Source organism: Podarcis cretensis, assembly GCF_951804945.1.
Source record: "Podarcis cretensis genome assembly, chromosome: 4".
NCBI lineage: Eukaryota > Metazoa > Chordata > Lepidosauria > Squamata > Lacertidae > Podarcis > Podarcis cretensis.
The window spans coordinates 96,801,930-96,821,112 of record NC_137173.1 but is presented as its reverse complement, the minus strand read 5'-3'; the positions used below and the strand labels follow the sequence as shown (position 1 = coordinate 96,821,112).

The 19,183-nt window shown below is 43.5% G+C and overlaps 1 protein-coding gene across 4 annotated transcripts in view; it reads right to left on the bottom strand.

Annotated features, from left to right (window-relative positions):
* MYCBP2 (MYC binding protein 2) overlaps positions 1-18,657 on the bottom strand; it is a 143,555-nt gene extending 124,898 nt beyond the window's left edge. For all 4 annotated transcript variants that reach the window (XM_079972347.1, XM_079972349.1, XM_079972348.1 and 1 more), the window contains exons 1-4: positions 18,271-18,657; positions 5,776-5,851; positions 1,190-1,405; positions 528-681 (exon numbers count right to left, since the gene is read on the bottom strand). In XM_079972347.1, the coding sequence (XP_079828473.1) occupies positions 528-681; positions 1,190-1,405; positions 5,776-5,851; positions 18,271-18,623 (799 nt within the window). In that variant the 5' untranslated portion in view covers positions 18,624-18,657. The remainder of the gene's footprint in view (positions 1-527; positions 682-1,189; positions 1,406-5,775; positions 5,852-18,270) is intronic.
* Positions 18,658-19,183: the final 526 nt, after the last annotated feature.

Below are 19,183 nucleotides of genomic sequence, written 5' to 3'. Positions count from 1 at the left end.
GAGGGTTGCGCAGAGCTGTCTGCGATCCCGGGCTCCGCGCAGCTCTGTGCAACCCTCGGGAGCCCGGCGCCAAGCCGCACCGGGCTCCGGAGGGTTGCGCAGAGCTGCCTGCCCTCCCGGGCTCCGCGCAGCTCTGCGCAACCCTCGGGAGCCCCGCAGGAAGCCGCGCTGGGCTCCCAAAGGTTGCGCAGAGCTGCCTGCATTCCGAAGCTCTCCACAAGCCTGGGGAGACCAGCGCGGCCCCCTAGGCTTGTGGATAGCAGGCTGTTCTGGGGGCTGGGGTCGGGGGAAGCTCGGGCTTCCCCCGCGCCAGCCCCGTCCCGGGGAGGGGGAATAATTTTTTTTTCTCTTTATTCCCCCCCCCCCCAAAAAAAAACTAGGTGCGTCCTACGGGGCGAAAAATACGGTAAATACTCCCTGTGAGCTGCCAGATATACATCCCATAACTTGTGATTTAAAGATTTATCAATATTTTCCTGTTACTGTTTTGTTTGAAAAATTAGAAGTTAAATTGCAGGAAACGTTACCTAGAACTTCAGGAGGTTCTGACTGGAGACCTTCTGGTTGCTGGCCTTGAAGAACATTCAGAAGGGCCTGCAGACTTCTCAAACAGAGCGATGGGTGAGAAAACCTTGTCTCCTTGATAAGTTCAAACACTTCACAGAGTCCAACTTCAATTATCTAAAACACAACACAGTAAGTCAGTAAGTCACAGTGGGACGCAGGTGGCGCTGTGGGTTAAAGCCTCAGCGCCTAGGGCTTGCCGATCGAAAGGTCGGTGGTTCGAATCCCTGCGGCGGGGTGCGTTCCCGCTGCTCGGTCCCAGCGCCTGCCAACCTAGCAGTTCGAAAGCACCTCCGGGTGCAAGTAGATAAATAGGGACCGCTTACCAGCGGGAAGGTAAACGGCGTTTCCGTGTGCGGCTCTGGCTCGCCAGAGCAGCGATGTCACGCTGGCCACGTGACCCGGAAGTGTCTCCGGAAAGCGCTGGCCCCTGGCCTCTTAAGTGAGATGGGCGCACAACCCCAGAGTCTGTCAAGACTGGCCCGTACGGGCAGGGGTACCTTTACCTTTACCTTTTTAAGTCCCGTTACAGTGAGATGCTTTGAGTTCTGTGCTACAGAACATGTCGAAGATTATTATTATGCCTTTTACATGGGAGCTTGACGTGGTCAGTGGGGTTACTCGCCTTTGGAAGCCTGATAGGCGGCTCCTTAGCCTCCTCCTCTTCCTCACTGTCTGAATCACCACTCTGAACCATGTTTTTTGAAGCCAAGGCTACAGAGGTCTCCCTTTTTTGCCACTCCAGAACACAATGCCGCACATTGCAGTAGACGTTGAAAGCTGAAGGGTTGCTGTGAAGCTTGATGTCTGGTATGGTTACCATACTATCCAGGTTTTCACTCTGATTAAAAAAAGAAAGACGTTTTCTTGCAGTCAACAGGTCAGCAAAATCTTCATGTTGTATTAGAGAGGCATTCATCAAAACCACATTCTTTTGACAAGTCCCCTATATTTGCTAAAGGGGTAGAGAGTTATCCTTTTTACTCAAAGGAAAGCAAAAAGAAAAAAGGAGAGAACAAGGATGATCCATTTAAAAACTGAGAATCACAATGGGAAAGCCCAGCCAGATGGGTGGGGTATAAATAAATTGTTGTTGTTGTTGTACCAAAATCATGAACGTAAATGGGCGATTTCTTAATCAAATATTGTTGCACTGTATCTTCTCGTGGTAGAAGCATGAGACAAATCACAATTGAGAGAACTTTTCTTCCTTCTTATTTAGCCTCCCTGCAGGAATTACCTATAAATTAACTGATGCAAGGATGCCAAGCTGTAACACAGTATGAGTTCACTCATTAAGCGGATTTCACAGCTGATTTCTCCAGGGGCATGGCACCAAAAAGACTTGTGTCAAACAGCTGCAGCAGTTTTTAATTAAGGACAGAAAGGATGCCCACCTGCTATTGCAGCCCACAGTATCCCATTCCCCAACACTTCCCACTGCTGTCATGGAGTTTGCAACTGGTAAAGGTGCATTGTCTTCAAATAGCAAAAGGTTTCACACGTTACAATATTTGCCGCAGCTAAAGTGATGGTACAGGTGCTGTTTGCTGCAGTAAATGTATGAAGGGTACATGAAGGGCAGGTGCAGATCCTAAATACTCTGAGGCATGTGCCAAGGAGCACCACTTGGCTGCCACTTCCTGGCATGCATCCACTGTGTGCATCGGATGAGTGGCTACCCTTCGTATCTTAACATGTTGCTTTTTCTGGAAAAATACTGAGCCAGTGTAACATACAGTGGTTACAGACACTTCAGGTTACAGATTCCGCTAGCCCAGAAATAGTACCTCGGGTTAAGAACTTTGCTTCAGGATGAGAACAGAAATTGTGCTCCAGCAGCGCGGCAGCAGCGCGAAGCCCCATTAGCTAAAGTGGAGCTTCAGGTTAAGAACAGTTTCAGGTTAGGAACGGACCTTCAGAACTAATTAGGTACTTAATCAGAGGTACCCCTGTAGTGACAAAGAGGCTGAGCTACAAATTCGGAAGTCCTTGGTTCCAATCTCACTTTTGCCATGACCCTTAGCAAGAAGAGTGCAGGGACGGGTAGGTCAGAGTAGAGAGGTGTGATTTTTCTGGTCCCCACCCCGGGGCCAACCTGACCAACCCCAGCATATATTCCTGATAGGAAGGAGAAGAATCAAGAGAAAGAGAAGAGGCATCCAAGTCTCCCTGTGCCTTGTCCATCAATGGTACCAAAAAGTATCATTAATCTATCCCAGCACTCAGAAGACCTGCTGTCTAGGGGTAAGGTGGGGGGGGAATGCCCTGGAAGAAAGCAGGTGTTGATAGTAAAGAGCCATGTGACAATAAATGCATGTTTCACTCTCTCAGGATTAAGGCTTAGAAATACAGATAATTTGTTCCGGAGGTCCGTTCTTAACCTGAAACTGTCCTTAACCTGAGGTACCACTTTAGCTAATGGGGCCTCCCGCTGCTGCTGCACAATTTCTGTTCTCATCCTGAAGCAAAGTTCTTAACCTGAAGCACTATTTCTGGGTTAGCAGAGTCTGTAACGTGAAGCATATATAACCCGAGGTACCACTGTATGATCATTACAAGCAATGGTCAAAAGGGTGAAACTTTCTAGACACTTTTTCAAACAAAATTGGGGGGGGGGACCACATGCAATGATGAAACACAGCAGCAAAGCTTTTAAGCTGTGGAAAAGGCTATTCAATTTTAATTTAGGTATATGGTTTTCAGAGGAAGGGGAAACCATGGAATTTACATCAGAACACCTTTACAGTGGTACCTCAGGTTACATACGCTTCAGGTTACAGATTCTGCTACCCCAGAAATAGAACCTCGGGTTAAGAACTTTGCTTCAGGATGAGAACAGAAATCGTGCTCCGGCAGCGCGGCGGCAGCGGGAAGCCCCACTTGCTAAAGTGGTGCTTCAGGTTAAGAACAGTTTCAGGTTAAGAACGGACCTCCGGAACAAATTAAGTACTTAACCCGAGGTACCCCTGTATGCTATTACCGAACTCACTGAAGTTTTCATTGTTAGGGTACATTTGATTTTACCACTACACTCCACACAGCCTGAAGTGACAACAAGAAAAATATCTGTTCTACTTGCAAATGTTTGACTGCAACAACTCCCATTCATGGTTTTGTAACCTGAATTCTAGTCTAATATACTTTTTGCACTTGATAATTGTTTGAAGGTTTAGCTGGTACAGATTATAGCAACAAGTCTCTTAGTGGAGGGGGAAGACAGATAGCAAATTACACTAGTGCTGGGCACAGGTAAAGGTGGCAATATTAATCTATAATTTAAAAATCCTAAGAAGCTTGGACTTTAAAGACACCTCCTCTAAAATTCCATCACAAGTCTTCAGTTAAATGCAGCCTTCATATTCTCTGTTTGCTAATTTCATCCCATCATGTCACAAAAAGAGGAGTCCTGGGTTGCTGCCCCAGAATTATAAACTCCCTTTCCTTAAAGGCTTTTCAAGGCCTAACCTTGCACCTTTTTCAGCAAGATCTTGTGAACAGATAGATTCTGAGCATTTGTTCATTTTAAGATGCTAAATAAATATCATATAGCTACAATTTTTCAGCTGATTGCATCCAACAGTATCCCTGAAGAACCTTCTATCAGCATAATGGAGAGAAAAAAAGATTTACTGATTCCCCATCTCCACTGCAGCCTCTCTCCCCATGTGAGGTGGGGAAAGTCTGCCTGACCCTCTGGAGCAGACTGAGAGGGCACACGCTGCTGGTGGTGGGAGGGGGAATCAGCCAAAGTTACCTTCCTCTGTTATCCACTGACGGAAATCTGTGCTGGGGATGGTCAATATATCTTTTAAAACCAACTCTCTAGAACAAATATCGTTCATTTGTAGCATGAGGATACATGCCTTTTGGGGATGCGGGTGGCGCTGTGGGTGAAACCACAGAGCTTAGGGCTTGCTGATCGGAAGGTCAGCGGTTCGAATCTCCGCAACGGGGTGAGCTCCCATTATTCGGTCCCTGCTCCTGCCAACCTAGCAGTTTGAAAGCACGGCAAAGTGCAAGTAGATAAATAGGTACCGCTCTGGCAGGAAGGTAAACGGCATTTCCGTGCGCTGCTCTGGTTCGCTAGAAGTGGCTTAGTCATGCTGGCTACATGACCCGGAAAAGCTGTCTGCGGACAAAGGTCGGCTCCCTCAGCCAGTAAAGCGAGATGAGCGGCGCAACCCCAGAGTCGTCCGTGACTGGACCTAATGGTCAGGGATCTCTTTACCTTTACATGCCTTTTAAAATGCTCATTTCTGAAGTGAAGGCGAAAGCACAGACTAAAGCTAACTAGACGACACCTGGAAGTCCTTCACTGTGGCCAGAAACCATACAGAAGGAACTTGTGTGCAAACAGATGTGAAATATTTTCTTCTGGTGGCAGCACTTTGTGCCTCATTGGGAACCCCTCTGGAGTGTTCTGTGATGTGCGGTAGCTGTTTGAAAGAGTATAGGTTGCTGCACCTGGACACTGGGAGATGAAACACCTTGTGTGCAAACAAAACACCATTAGCTACACTTTCAACACACTCATATGTTATCTCCAACAGACACCATTTAGACATAATTGCAAAGACTTCCTGTTTGAGATTTTTTGGTGACCAAAGCTGAAGAGAGGGTATTAGAGTGGATGTTTAATCTTGCTGGATTTTGTGAGTTTTAATCACATTATGTCATTTGTTTAAACATTTATACCCTGCTTTACACTGTATACATAATCTCCAAGCAGCCTTCAACAAATATACAATATACACATTTTAAAACAGATTAAAACATTAAAAATAAAAACATTAGGATAGTGTCACTATGCAAAGGCCTCCTGAAATAAAACTAGCCTAGTGTATGAAATCTAGCAGGGACAGTGCCTCCCTTTTCTCTACACCACTTTAGGATTTCTGAACATTTTAAAACAGGTTGCAAATGACAGCGTGAAATAAAAAACTAAAAAGAGTAACCTTGAAAAAAATAAAACAGTAAAACCAAGGAACAGAAAACTGCATAATGAAATGCTCAAATCACCCCATTGTTGGGGAATCCTAATAAATGCATTATAACTTAAATATGCCCAGTATTGAACCTCTTGAGTTTCTTCTAGCTATAAAGTTAACATAGGTATTATTTTTCCTCTTTATTTAAGTTTACTCCAATTTGCAGACTTTTATTCCAAGTTGAAATAGTCAATTACAATATGAGAAGAATATGGTTTACCTTGTTCCGTGCTCTTATTTTCAATTTACTCTTCTGCTTTCTTTTTAGTTTCTTCTTACTTAAAAGCTTTTTACACCTATATAAAAAACGAACAGTTTTTGTTTTAATTTTTTTAAAATCATAATACACCAGCAAATTAGGTTTACTGTTCAGTCCTCAGAAATGTTTCAATGGATTTTACTTCAACATGTGTGTAAAGGATTGCATCCTACTGCTCCACACAAAGCAGAAACAAAAGCTAAACTGTATCATCAAATGCCATCTTTCAACATCAACATCAGTCTCCTGCAAAGACATCAAACTACAATGGTCCATTTAACATGCAAATTAATCCCACAACCTCAAGGTATGAAGTCTTCATCAGGAAACTTGATCCAGTATTTTATTACTCCTTCATTCTATTACAAATGGGGTCAGATGACTGAAAAGATAACTTAAGAGAAAATCTTCAACTATTTATAGGTTCCATTCCCACAGAATATCTGTTTGTGTATTACATAGTAATAGATGTGCTACAATCTCTTGTATAATGGATATAAAACACATAAAATTTAATTGGCTTATCTGAGCAATGGAAAACTGATTTCAGTCCAAATAGAAAAGCTGGTATTCATAATTCATTTTTTTCATTTGGATCATTTTATGATCTGAATCTCATTCTAGTACAGTGTTAGAAACTTGAGGTATGAAATCTAGGCACTCAATGGCACCTTAAACCTAAGTTATGGGCACAGCAATGGAATGTCTAGATGCACTTTTTTATAACAAGAATAAAAGCTGAAAATGAATGAACTGCAGCTAAAATATATTGTTCATTTTCCACATTGTCTAGTCCTTCCCCTGCCCACCCTCCTAATAGTCTTAAGAAGGTCTCTTCTCGAGTCTTCAGAGAGTAGCTGGAATTGTGGAATTTTTAAAAAAGATTGATTTCACGATATAGCCAATTTTCATAGTTTTTAAATACCCCAAAACTGAAAAACAAGTCTGCACTTTTTTGGGGGGGACAACCCTGTAATAACCAATATTATTTTAGATTTTAAGATGAACTTTGTTTCATTAATTTTTTCTTTTACAGCTATGGATTGTAGGAAAGTTGTACCCAGTAGCCATTTTCCCCCCACGATGTCCAAAAAACGTAACATTTTGTTACAAGACATAAGAGACCCATAAATTTTATTCTTTGTTGAGAAAGAGCATGTCTTTGCAATCATTTTCACCATCAAAAACTTTTGAATGCATCATGCCCTAACGCTGAAAATTTAGGTTTTCTAAACCTAGTTCTTCTACCAAAAAAGCTACATTAATACTTTTTAAGGGCATTTATAGAATCTTCTGAGTGCTGGTGTATTTTTTCCTGAAATCCTCATCATGTTATTGATCTCTATGTAAAATTTCAAAGAGATCTGATAATTGGTTATGGAGAAAAAAAATAAAATGCACACAAGGCCGAGGATCTCAAGAGGGACAGAAACACAGATTTCATGAAACCTTTAAGCGCTATAAAATCAAAACCGATTGAGATAGAGGGAGGAAATTTAACGGGATTTCTTTCAACTGTAAGGGAAGGGTGTACACTAAGTTTCATCAAAATTCGAGACAGTGGGTGGGAAAACCCTTGTTTTTTGCATGGATTTGATGTGGAATGACTCGTAAGGTAAATATAAACTAGAGTCCCATGGACTGCAAGAAGATCAAACCTATCCATTCTGAAGGAAATCAGCCCTGAGTGCTCACTGGAAGGACAGATCCTGAAGCTGAGGCTCCAATACTTTGGCCACCTCATGAGAAGAGAAGACTCCCTGGAAAAGACCCTGATGTTGGGAAAGATGGAGGGCACAAGGAGAAGGGGACAACAGAGGACGAGATGGCTGGATAGTGTTCTTGAAGCTACTAACATGAGTTTGACCAAACTGCGGGAGGCAGTGGAAGACAGGAGTGCCTGGCGTGCTCTGGTCCAGGGGGTCACAAAGAGTCGGACACGATTTAACGACTAAACAACAACAACAAAAATTAGGACATGCTCGTGAATTTATTTATGGCAGTCTTCTCCAACCTACTGCTCTACAGCAAGTCCCACCAACTCCAGCCATAAAAGCCATGGAGAAATGCTCGTGCTGACTGGGGCTGATTAGAAGTTTAGCCCAAATATCTAGAGAGCACCAGATTGGGGAAGCCTAATTTATGCAATGCAAAATACTTGGGCTACGTGGTAATAGAAATCAATAGCTCTTTACAATGATCAAGAGATGCAGAAAGAAAGAAATGTTTTTATCACTTTTCCTAGGAATGGTCAGCATGGAGAAATGTTATTTTGTTTGTGTCACCCACCATCAGAAGGTTGGCGGTTCGAATCCATGCGGGTGGGTGAGCACCTGTTGCTCTGCCCCAGTTTCTGCGAACCTAGCACTTCAAAAGCACACCAGTGCAAATAGATAAATAGGTACCACTGCAGCGGGAAGGTAAAAGGCGTTTCCATGCTCTCTGGTTTCTGTCATGGTGCTCCGTTGAGCCAGAAGCAGTTTAGTCATACTGGCCACATGACCCGGAAAGCTGACTGCGGACAAATGCTGGCTCCCTCAGCCTCAAAGCGAGATGAGCGCCACCACCCCAGTCACCTTTGACTGGACTTAACTGTCCAGGGGTCCTTTACCTTTACCTTACCTTTTTAGATCCCGCAAAGAATGAACGAAAGAAGAGAACTATTTAGAAACAATACCATTTTGATATAGCACTGAAGTATTTCAGTTTGCTTATTAAATAGCTAATGGCTATATAAGAAAATAAAGTCTCTGTTACATTTGACTTCATCCAGTACCAGAACTCAGAGTGTCAACCTCCTGTTTTGTTTAAGAATGTAGTTTCTCTATTTACAAAAGATCTAAAAGATAATTTGGTACAGCCATGCAGTTTTAAAGGCAGCTTTATATGAACCAACAATAAAATTGTGAGTAAGGTTTAAAGAAAAAAATGTGTGTAGCTAATTCTGTCAACAGTGAATTAGCAATTATATGATACTGTGCCTTCCCCCCACTTTGTTTTAGAGAGGTATTTGGCAAGTATACCACTGACTAGCCTTACAGTCTCATACTCCATTACATTATGCAGTATTATAAATGGATGCATATAAGTGAATCAAAATAGAAAACGCATACCCTAAGTCTAGGCATCCAGTGCCAAAGATTTTCTCAAAGCATGTTCTTGTAGGTTTCCCCAATAACAATAAGCAGGAAGTTAAATAACGCAGTCTATTTAAACAACATTCTTATCATTATGGCTGCAATCCAAAATTCATCGACTTAGTAGTAAGTCTTGCTGAACTCAGTGCTACTTTCTCCCAATTAAACATACTTAGGATCAGCTTGTTAATCTGTTAATAAGTGACTTCTATTATTAGCAGTGCTCTTGTCAAATGCAATCTTTAGTTCAATACATTCAATGTAAAAGCAACCAAATTTTTAAAAATCCTTCTGGAAATGCAACAAATAACCTCATGTGACATTCAGTGTCACATTAGAGTACTTCTGCTAGCATGGCAGGAGTTTCCCCTACTTCTCTTCCCTCTTCAGATCTGCTGGGGGGGGTGTCCTCAATGAAAACAGATTTGGGTCCCTCCAAAACAGATTTTGGGGCTGCAATGGGGAAGTGAAGAAGGGGAAATCCCTTTATGCTAGCTAAAGTCCATTCCACTGGCAGGTGGCTACCATCAGATGTCAGCCCTTGAGCTTTAAAGGGGCTTCTAAAAAAACTACTACTGTATCATTCAACGTTCTGTGTCCTCATCAGGAATGTAGTTTCCAGACATCATGAAGCCACTGAATAAAATATATTCAGGCTCTTCTTTTAGAATAGGAGAATTGAAATATATACAGTATGGTTGGTGGGTGTGGGTGTGTATTACAGTACTGTAATTTCTTCTTAATTGGCATATTTTCCTCGTTTATGAATATGAAATATTTTGTGCATACATGACTGAATGAAATTGTACTGTGTAATAAATATGTTTTATTACTGTGTTAAATATGAATAAATCAGTTACTATTTTTTAGTATTAAAGGATTTACTGTACATTTAGCATTACAAACGGTTAAATATTTGTACTACAGTGGTACCTCGGGTTACATACGCTTCGGGTTACAGACGCTTCAGGTTACAGACTCCGCTAACCCAGAAATAGTACCTCGGGTCAAGAACTTTGCTTCAGGAGGAGAACAAAAATCGTGCTCCAGCGTCATGATAGCAGCAGGAGGCCCCAATAGCTAAAGTGGTGCTTCAGATTAAGAACAGTTTCAGGTTAAGAACGGACCTCCGGAACAAATTACGGTAAGTACATAACCAGAGGTACCACTGTATAGGTAAATACCTCAGCTTGAAATGAAACATGGGGCAAAGTATTTGACCTCTGCAAATGTTGCAATGTAGGGGGCCTGGCTGCTAACAGAAGCCTTGGTTACAGTTGCTAAGGAGGCAACACCTTTGGCAACAGTACTGAAAATTAGTGTATTGTGTATTTATGCTGATTAACCTGACTAACTCTCAGAACATGGCTCTAGAACAGCCATTCCCAACCAGGTCCCTCCGAGTGCTTTGGCCTACAATGTCCATCTTCTCCGACCATTGACCATGTTGCCTCTGGCTGATGGAAGCCAAAAATGGCTTGAGTCCAAAATATCTGGAGGGTACCAGTTCGGGGAAAGGCTGTTCTAAAAGAACTCCTCTTGGTCCTGAAATAAAAGCCAATAGCAAGGGGTCCTTATGGTGGCCATATGTTCCTAACCAGTATTATATGTATGGCCACTACAGACAAGGGCAACAGAGGAAGACAGAAAGGAAAAAGAAAGGTAGTAAAAGAGGAAAATAAAGCTGTCAAAAGTGGAGGTGAATTCTAGCAGGTGCCTGCGAGGAACATCCTGAAGAAAACATAGAAGGGGAAGGACCAGAAAACAACAGCTGGAAAAGGCAATAAGGGGGCTTCAGGAAATATATGCTTAAGAAAGCGGAGAGGCTTCAGCAAGTAAGTAGCTGGGAAGTGGACCTGGCCCAAGTGAAAACTTCTGTTCAGAAAGGAGTCCTCATTTGCAGCTGAACATTCAACAGACCAGTGAGAAGTGTTTTATTTGTTTGATAGTTTTAAATTGTTTGATGGTCTGATTTGTAATAATTTGGAAAATTAATAAAAACAATTTGGAAAGGGGTGAGGGCAGAGAACTGAGAGAGGACTTCAGTCCAGAAGCCAGTCTTGTCAGGGTGACTCATTGGTAACTATAACAAGATGTGACATCTCACAATGTTATCCTGCAAGCTTTAAACTGGTTCCTTTTAAGCATATATTAATGTCTATAATATCCTTTGGTTCATGTTTCAAGTCAAAAGTTGTGGGTCAACCTCATGCTTAAACTATATCAATCAGGCTACTATAAAGAGCCTATAAAGAGAGGATGAAAATGAGTGTTTGTTTTAAGATATATGGGGGCAGCAGAAATTTAACAGCAAAGTTAAAAGATACATATGTTTTTTCTATGGTCTGTAACAACTATATGAAGCGTAACAAAGGGAACTGCAAGTACCTATACATTACAGCTGTAATCCTACATGTACTTAGAGCCTGAGCTCTACATGTACTTAGAGCCTATTTAATTCAATGACATTTACTTCCAATTAAAGATGTTTAGGATTGCAATATTGAGTTATTTATCTTAACTTTTAAAAATAGGTTAAAGGGGCAGGTTAAAGGGAAGATATAGCTATCAACACTGTAGTAAATAAAAAATTATTTAGGCTCAGAAGCCATATTTATCACTTATGAGGAGGGGACCTCTTTTAAAGAAAAGGCTGAGAAAATAAACACCCCTATAAGGAAAAGCAACATTTAAAAATATTCAACTACTGTAATTATATTCTTTTATTAAGTTTGAAGTTAATTGCAATTATGCACAGTAAGCCTTGAATTCTGTGTACAGTTGTGGGAGGACAGTCCATTAATTCAATGAGACTTGCTTGTGAGTAAATATGCATAGGATCAAGAGACAAATGTTACAGTTACTGTACACAAAATTAAACTACCTTGAACACTATTTGTTTTATTTATGGCCTATTCCATCTCAGTAAATACATACCTCTGAAAACGTTTAACTAGTCTGTTGAAATGGAAAGGTTTGCATGAACTGAAACCAGCCTTTCAACTCTTTCTCTTGTTAAATCCATTCCTTAATGGTTTGTTTGTGTGTATGTGTGTGTTTGAACATTCATTAGTTTATTTCACTTGATGTAAAAGAGGGTGATATATGAGGTAAGTGAAAAGAAAGATGTTTCAGAGGCTGTGTTATACAATAGAGGCCTTGCCATGTGGTTTCTCAAGTCAACAGACTTGCACTGCACCCCAAACTCCTTATTCTGCAACATTTGAAAGCATTTTTGTAATGTGAAGCTTTAAGAGTGCTGCTTCTCTGGTAAGAGTTGAGCATTATTGCCTTTGAATTGTTACCAAGAAATTTACAGTAGTGTGCTAAACTGTTTTAACTCTTTCATTAATTCATTCTGAAATAAAGTATTTCAGGCCTTCAGAAGACAAACTGAAACCCTCTCTCCCCATTTTTCTATTCTGTCCAGTTCCACGTTATGTCCACATTATCCCCAGAGACCGAGAAGCACCAGTACCTTTTAAAGCATGCATTCATACATTCTGTGGGTTGTACCCAATAGGCAGAGCAATCCAAATTGTGCGACACTACCAAACCTCTGTCCACAGGCACTCACAGAAGCAGAAGGGGGACAGGCAGATGGAAACAGATCCCTGTACCAATTTCAAAGTTCCTGTGAGCAGAACTCCATTCATAGGATGTTCCACCTCTGGAGCAAGGGAAGAGGCAATCTCAGCCAATTCCCTTTCCCACTGCAACTCCCCCATTAAAACCTACTTGGAAGACCCTCTGGAAACATGTGGGCAAGGCTGCTTGAGTATGGGGGGAATCACCTTTCTACCTTCCTTCAGAAGGAGCCTTTGCTAAATTCTCAGTTCCTTCCGTGAATGAAAGGAGTTCTTCCAGTCACAGAATACTGTGGATCCAACCTAATGTTTTGCTGTTTAACATCCTTGGTCATAGGTTCACTACCAATGTGTTAAATATTAAATAAAAACTTCTTGTATTACAACTGTTTATTTTACATACACAGAAATAGGTGTATGCTCCATTTTCAATGTGTTTTTTTCAAAGAACACTATTTTGGACTACTTTCAATAACCAAGATAATTTGTAGGGTTCATATTTAAAAGCAATGTGTATAAGTAACTCCAAACTATATTCAATTCAGTATTCAGTTGAATGAAAACTAATAATACCACAGCTATCAAAACATTGTATTGTTCTAAAGTAAAGCAAATTAAGAAAGCATCTGAAAGCACCTGGACATAGAGGCTATTTTGTACTGATGCAATGTAATGTATAGTTAAAGCTATGGTTTTCCCAATAGTGATGTACGGAAGTGAGAGCTGGACCATAAAGAAGGCTGATCGCCGAAGAATTGATGCTTTTGAATTAGGGTGCTGGAGGAAACTCTTGAGAGTCCCATGGACTGCAAGAAGATCAAACCTATCCATTCTTAAGGAAATCAGCCCTGAGTGCTCACTGGAAGGACAGATCCTGAAGCTGAGGCTCCAATATTTTGGCCACCTCATGAGAAGACTCCCTGGAAAAGACCCTGATGTTGGGAAAGATGGAGGGCACAAGGAGAAGAGGACAACAGAGGACAAGATGGTTGGACAGTGTTCTCAAAGCTACCAGCATGAGTTTGACCAAACTGCGGGAGGTAGTGGAAGACAGGAGTGCCTGGTGTGCTCTGGTCCATGGGGTCACAAAGAGTCGGACACGACTAAATGACTAAACAACAACAGCAATGTAATAAGTAAGCTAATGTTTGGATACAAGTTTTATTACTGCCAGGCCATCGGAACCTGGGCTTGTGGTTTGTTTGGGAAGCAAGAAACCATGTGCCCAGGTTCAGACGGCACGACAAACCAAGGGTTATGTTTGTTGCTTCCAGTGATAACAGGAGCAAGGGAAAAGTGAAGAGGAAACTTTTGAGCAGTATGCACAGCCACACTGCTCATTCACATGGAATCAAATCAGAATACTGTGCCATTCCCATGTCTGTATCTTAGATATCGTATGGATGCAAAGAATATGACTGTCCATCCCCTAAAAATGAAGGGGGGAAAAAATGATCCCACCAGGGAAAGCTTCTAGCCATTCATTTGCATATTTGCCAAGTGAAAGAAAAAGCAATGTTACTTTCAAAAACTTTAGTGGATTCTACTGTATTGTTTCATATAAGGGAATGCAGTACTCTTGCGCCAGGCAGATGGAACCAACTGTGGTTTTTCAGTGGGTATCCCTTGCATGTTCCCATGTGTTTACAAACATCCAGTTCCCCTTAATGCTTCAGAATGTTCACCAAGAGCACACAATGTACATGAAGCAAACATCTTTTCCACATAAACTGTAAACTGGTCCTGATACTGTGAGGTCAGAGAAAGAATGCAGGTCCTGCTAGCGCAGAAGGAATTGCACATATTACATTTAATATTTATTATCACCATCCAAAGAGGGGCATCACAGGCAATACTAAAAGTTCAATAAACAATGCCAGAAAGAAAATCTAAGAAATTCTATTTACCAGTTCTATCACCTTGGCACTAGGAATTAAGTTCAGACCTTGAAAACAGGCAAGTTGTCACCTTGGGCTTTGCTACTTACTTCCCTTGCCAACAATGGCTACTGGTTTTTTTTTCTTGGTACCAAAAAGATGGGACACTGCATCCAAACCTATTGGATGACACAATATAACTTGGTGCACATCTCCTTGAGGAATTATCACACCCTGAACAATCCTACTATTTATTTATTCAGAGCTTCTGCAAACTTCACATTCTCAGCACTTGGATGTCTGACTAGCCTGGCTCCAGCAAATAATGAGTAATCAAAATCTAAGGGCAAATGTGAACCTGCAACTCTTTATCCAGAAGCATGCAGCTTGCTGAAGGAGTATCAGGAGGAGGAATGAAATGGCATCTTCTGTTTTAAATGAGAGCTTTTCTCATAAAAATACTTCTTCCATGGGAAGAAGTATTTTTATTCCAGAATCCTCAGATTTAATAAGTGATTGAAGAGTACTTCAGACCATCAGTAAGCACTCTAAAACAGCCTAATTTTTTTAAAACAAAATTCTCTAGGTCTAGGAGAAAGCACACAGAATTAATAAAATATATAGTATAAACCTATGCAGAGTTAGGCTCAGGACAACTGTCAGTCTGATTTGGTAGTCTCCACTACTCAATTCAGAATAATTTGTGATTTTTAAAAAAACCTGATGGGGGGGGGGGGAATGGGCAACCTGGGCACTTCTTTCCCTTAACCTGGATAGGTCAATTCATCAGTCCAAAAAGCATTTAAGCATATTTGGTTATACTGTTATAGCATATCTAACCAGCATGTGACACTGGACTGTATCTGACTGTCATATTCCAAACAGATCCACTAAAATCAATGGGACTACTGTGGCTTAGTCAGATGCAACCCACTGAATTCAGTGATAAGCCCAATTGATTCAACATAAAAAAGGAGTGCTTTTGAATATGCTTTCAACCTGAGGACAAGCCATGTCACTATCCTTGGAATTAATAAATAACTTCTCCCTGTACAGATGATTACCAGACCTCAGTGATTCTGCCAGGTGTTAAGTGTTTCAGCATCCCTTTAAAATCAAGGTTATTTAAATAAGAATGCATAACTATCAGTTTCTTCCAACATCAACAACTATGTGCATATGTAAAAGATCAGCAACTCATTCTTTCCTTTCCTGATTCCATCTTCACCCAGTCCAGACTTTAGCTATAACTGACAACAGTAACTTTCCATTCTTATGATATAACAAAATCAAACTACTTCTTTTGCCAACAATGAATTGTCACATTCATTTCCATATTGTTTGCATCCATTCCTTGTTATTGAGTAAAAATGTATATTGTAAGCTATTCAGGATAAAAACTTGAGTTTTTATTTTTGCTTACTTTACTTTTTAGAGTGCATTTATAGGAGTAGGAACCAAATGCTGCACCTGAAAACATTAGAGTCTATCTCACCACCTAGTCAAACACCACATTTGGCGTTGCAGCAAATAAGGAGTAAGATTACCAACTCTTAATTTGCCTTCCTGTTGTTAGATTACTAACAATACAAACCAATTTCCTTTTATAACCAACACATGGCAACAGGTAAGTATGATTTCAAGAGTTCTAAATATTCAATGCCAATAATATACAAGGCAATCCAAACCTCCTATCTGCCATACTAGAGGGGTTTTGGATGGGGCAGAGATGCTCCTTTTCCAACCTCCTTTAGCACCCCAAAGCACCTGCCCAGATGGTGGGAGAAGCTATCACTTGTGATATCTCTGCCAGAAGTTATCAATGGAAATTGCCAATACTGGGCATTTCAGGGGGAGTGGCTACACCACCACCTGATTCCATCACATCCTGGCAGGAGCAAGCTGGTGGTAGCTACACTATCAATCACTACCACTGGTAGTCAGGGGTTAAGATAGCCATTATTGCAATCTAATTTATTACCCTAAAATAAGTAGTCTATCAACCAACTTTTGACTGCTCTGGAAAATACTACATCTCCACCTATTCCTCGCTGACAGATTCTTGTAGGTAATATTCCTGTGCACTCTGCATAAATAGTATATTTATGTAATCTAACAACAGTATAGTATATTTACTCCAATTACTTGGTAGTTGCCTACTCCACAGCCTGTCGGTAGGGATTAATTCTAAAGCAACATCTTTCCTCCAGAGAAAACTGGTGAAAAAATGTTATGTCAATTCAAAATCCACATGGATTTTGCAAATCCATGTTCTGGAAACCACAGCTTGTTCTTCCCTGCCAAAATCTAACTGGATTTTACATTCTACTTATTTCCCCCCCACATGGAGTCCTTGACAGGTATTTCTACACAGATGGAAAAGAATAATACTGGAACAGGCCCAAGTTCTCAAGATTTGACTTGCAGACAAATCTGTATCATCTTGCTCAATGACAGATGCTGATTCTCGTTAGGAATTGTTCAACATTAGCCCCAGTTCTCTTTCCCTCTGCCCAGTGGCGTAGCGTGGGGGGTGCAGGGGGGGGCCGGCCGCACCGGGCGCAACATCTGGGGTTAGGGCAAATCCACGGGTTAGGGGGCGCAAATCCACGGGTTAGGGGGCGCAAATTACTTGCCTTGCCCCGGGTGCTGACAACCCACGCTACGCCACTGCCTCTGCCCACTAGTTTTGATACATTAAGCAAACACAGATTAAGGAGGGGCAACATCTTGGGGTGGAGGACCAATGGCAATAGCAAAACTACTTTGATACCCAACACAAAACAGACATGCTGCGAGGTACTGCCCAAACAAGAGGGCACATTCTGCTTACTCCAAGAGGTCCTAGCCACCTGGATTTTTTTAAAATATCTAACATACAGCCTCATCGCTGAATCACCAGCAGCGTGTGGGCCTTCCTGAGAGGAGACAGAGTTCCCTGTTCCAAATATTTTGTGGCAGTTACCACCTAGCTGATGAGCCGAGATGGCACACAGACTCCTTTTCCCCTGACGAGATGCCTACAGATTGAACAGGATTTGCCATGGCACTAAAACGCCACCTTGGGACGCAGGTGGCGCTGTGGGTTAAAGCCTCAGCGCCTAGGGCTTGCCGATCGAAAGGTCGGCGGTTCGAATCCCTGCGGCGGGGTGCGCTCCCGCTGCTCGGTCCCAGCGCCTGCCAACCTAGCAGTTCGAAAGCACCTCTGGGTGCAAGTAGATAAATAGGGACCGCTTACCAGCGGGAAGGTAAACGGCGTTTCCGTGTGCGGCTCTGGCTCGCCAGAGCAGCGATGTCACGCTGGCCACGTGACCCGGAAGTGTCTCCGGACAGCGCTGGCCCCTGGCCTCTTAAGTAAGATGGGCGCACAACCCCAGAGTCTGTCAAGACTGGCCCGTACGGGCAGGGGTACCTTTACCTTTAAAAACGCCACCTTCCTTAAGCTTCGATTCTAAGCACGGACACTTGCCTGACCCAGTAAAGCCCCCTGGAACTTACTTCTGAGTAAGCAGGCATAGATTTGCACCTTGTCTGGGCCAAAGTCCACGATGGGAACGCCTGAGCTACCCCTTCAAATCCTGCTAGAGGAGGGAGCTGGTGCTCGTGTGGAAGACTGCCGTGTGCTTGTGCACCCACTAGCCTATGAAGTGCGTGTGGATGTGTGCGCGCGTGTCTAGGCAATAAGGTATTGTCCTGCCTTTTCCGAACTGCAGTGCCAGAGGGCGATCTCGTTTTGGACAGGCAGCTGGGCTATATATCTGCCCGGGGAAGATCATCCAGGAGCTGCCTGCACGGGTCCCACCACCCGTGTGTGCGCGCATCTCAGCGCCCGCTTCCGCCGTTGTTGTCATTTACCTGGCGCCCGGGTGTCCGGCCTGCTCCCTCTCGCTCAGCGCCGCCGCCGTGTAAATCCTCCGGTAGCGCTCGGCCAGGGCCCGGCCCGACAGAAGCAGCTGGTAGCGGCCCCGGCAGCCGCCGCCGCCGCCTCCTGCTCCTCCGCCGCCTCCGCCGGGAGGAGAAGGCAGCCCCGAGGATGTCATGGTCGGCGGAGGCAGCAGGAGCAGCGCCCCCAAGCCCGCCGCGCTCTCGCCGGGGCCCATGGCCACGCACGGCTCGCCGGTGCCGCTGGGGAAGAGGAAGAAGCCCGGGCCACCGGGCTCGGATCCGGCGGCGGCGGCGGAGGAGGAGGCGGCGGCGGCCCCGCTCATCGCTCTCCCCTCCCCGCCCCTCCCTGCGCGCTCCGCCCCCCTCTTTCCCCTCAGCGCCTCAGCGGCCCGGCCAGAGCCAAGCGCGGCGCCGCAGCCAACAGACACACAACCAGGCCGCCCGGCCGGCAGCGCCTGACTGAGGAGAGCTGACTGACAGGCGCGCAGCTCCTCCCCCTTTTGGCGCGAGCGCGCCGAGAGCGGAGGGAGGGAGGGCGGGGGAGAGAGCGCGAGAGGGGAAGAAAGGGGCGGGGTGCGCGCGCGCGTGTGTATGTCTGTGAGGAAAAGCGAAGCCGGCGTAGGGCGAGGCCGGGCGACGCAAGGGCGCGCGCGCGCGCGCGCTCTTCTTTCTTCGCGGGCCGCTTCCTCCCTCTCTATGGTACTTTCCACTGTAGCGCGTCTCTTTCCGACTGTCAAAACGCTGACATTTTGGTCCGGACTGCGCCTGCGCGCCGTCTCCCTTTTTTTGAAAAAACATGTCTTGCCCCACCCGCTTTTTATTTCCGCCCCCCCTCCACACACACACATATATCTGTCGGTACTGAGAGTCCATGTGCGCATGT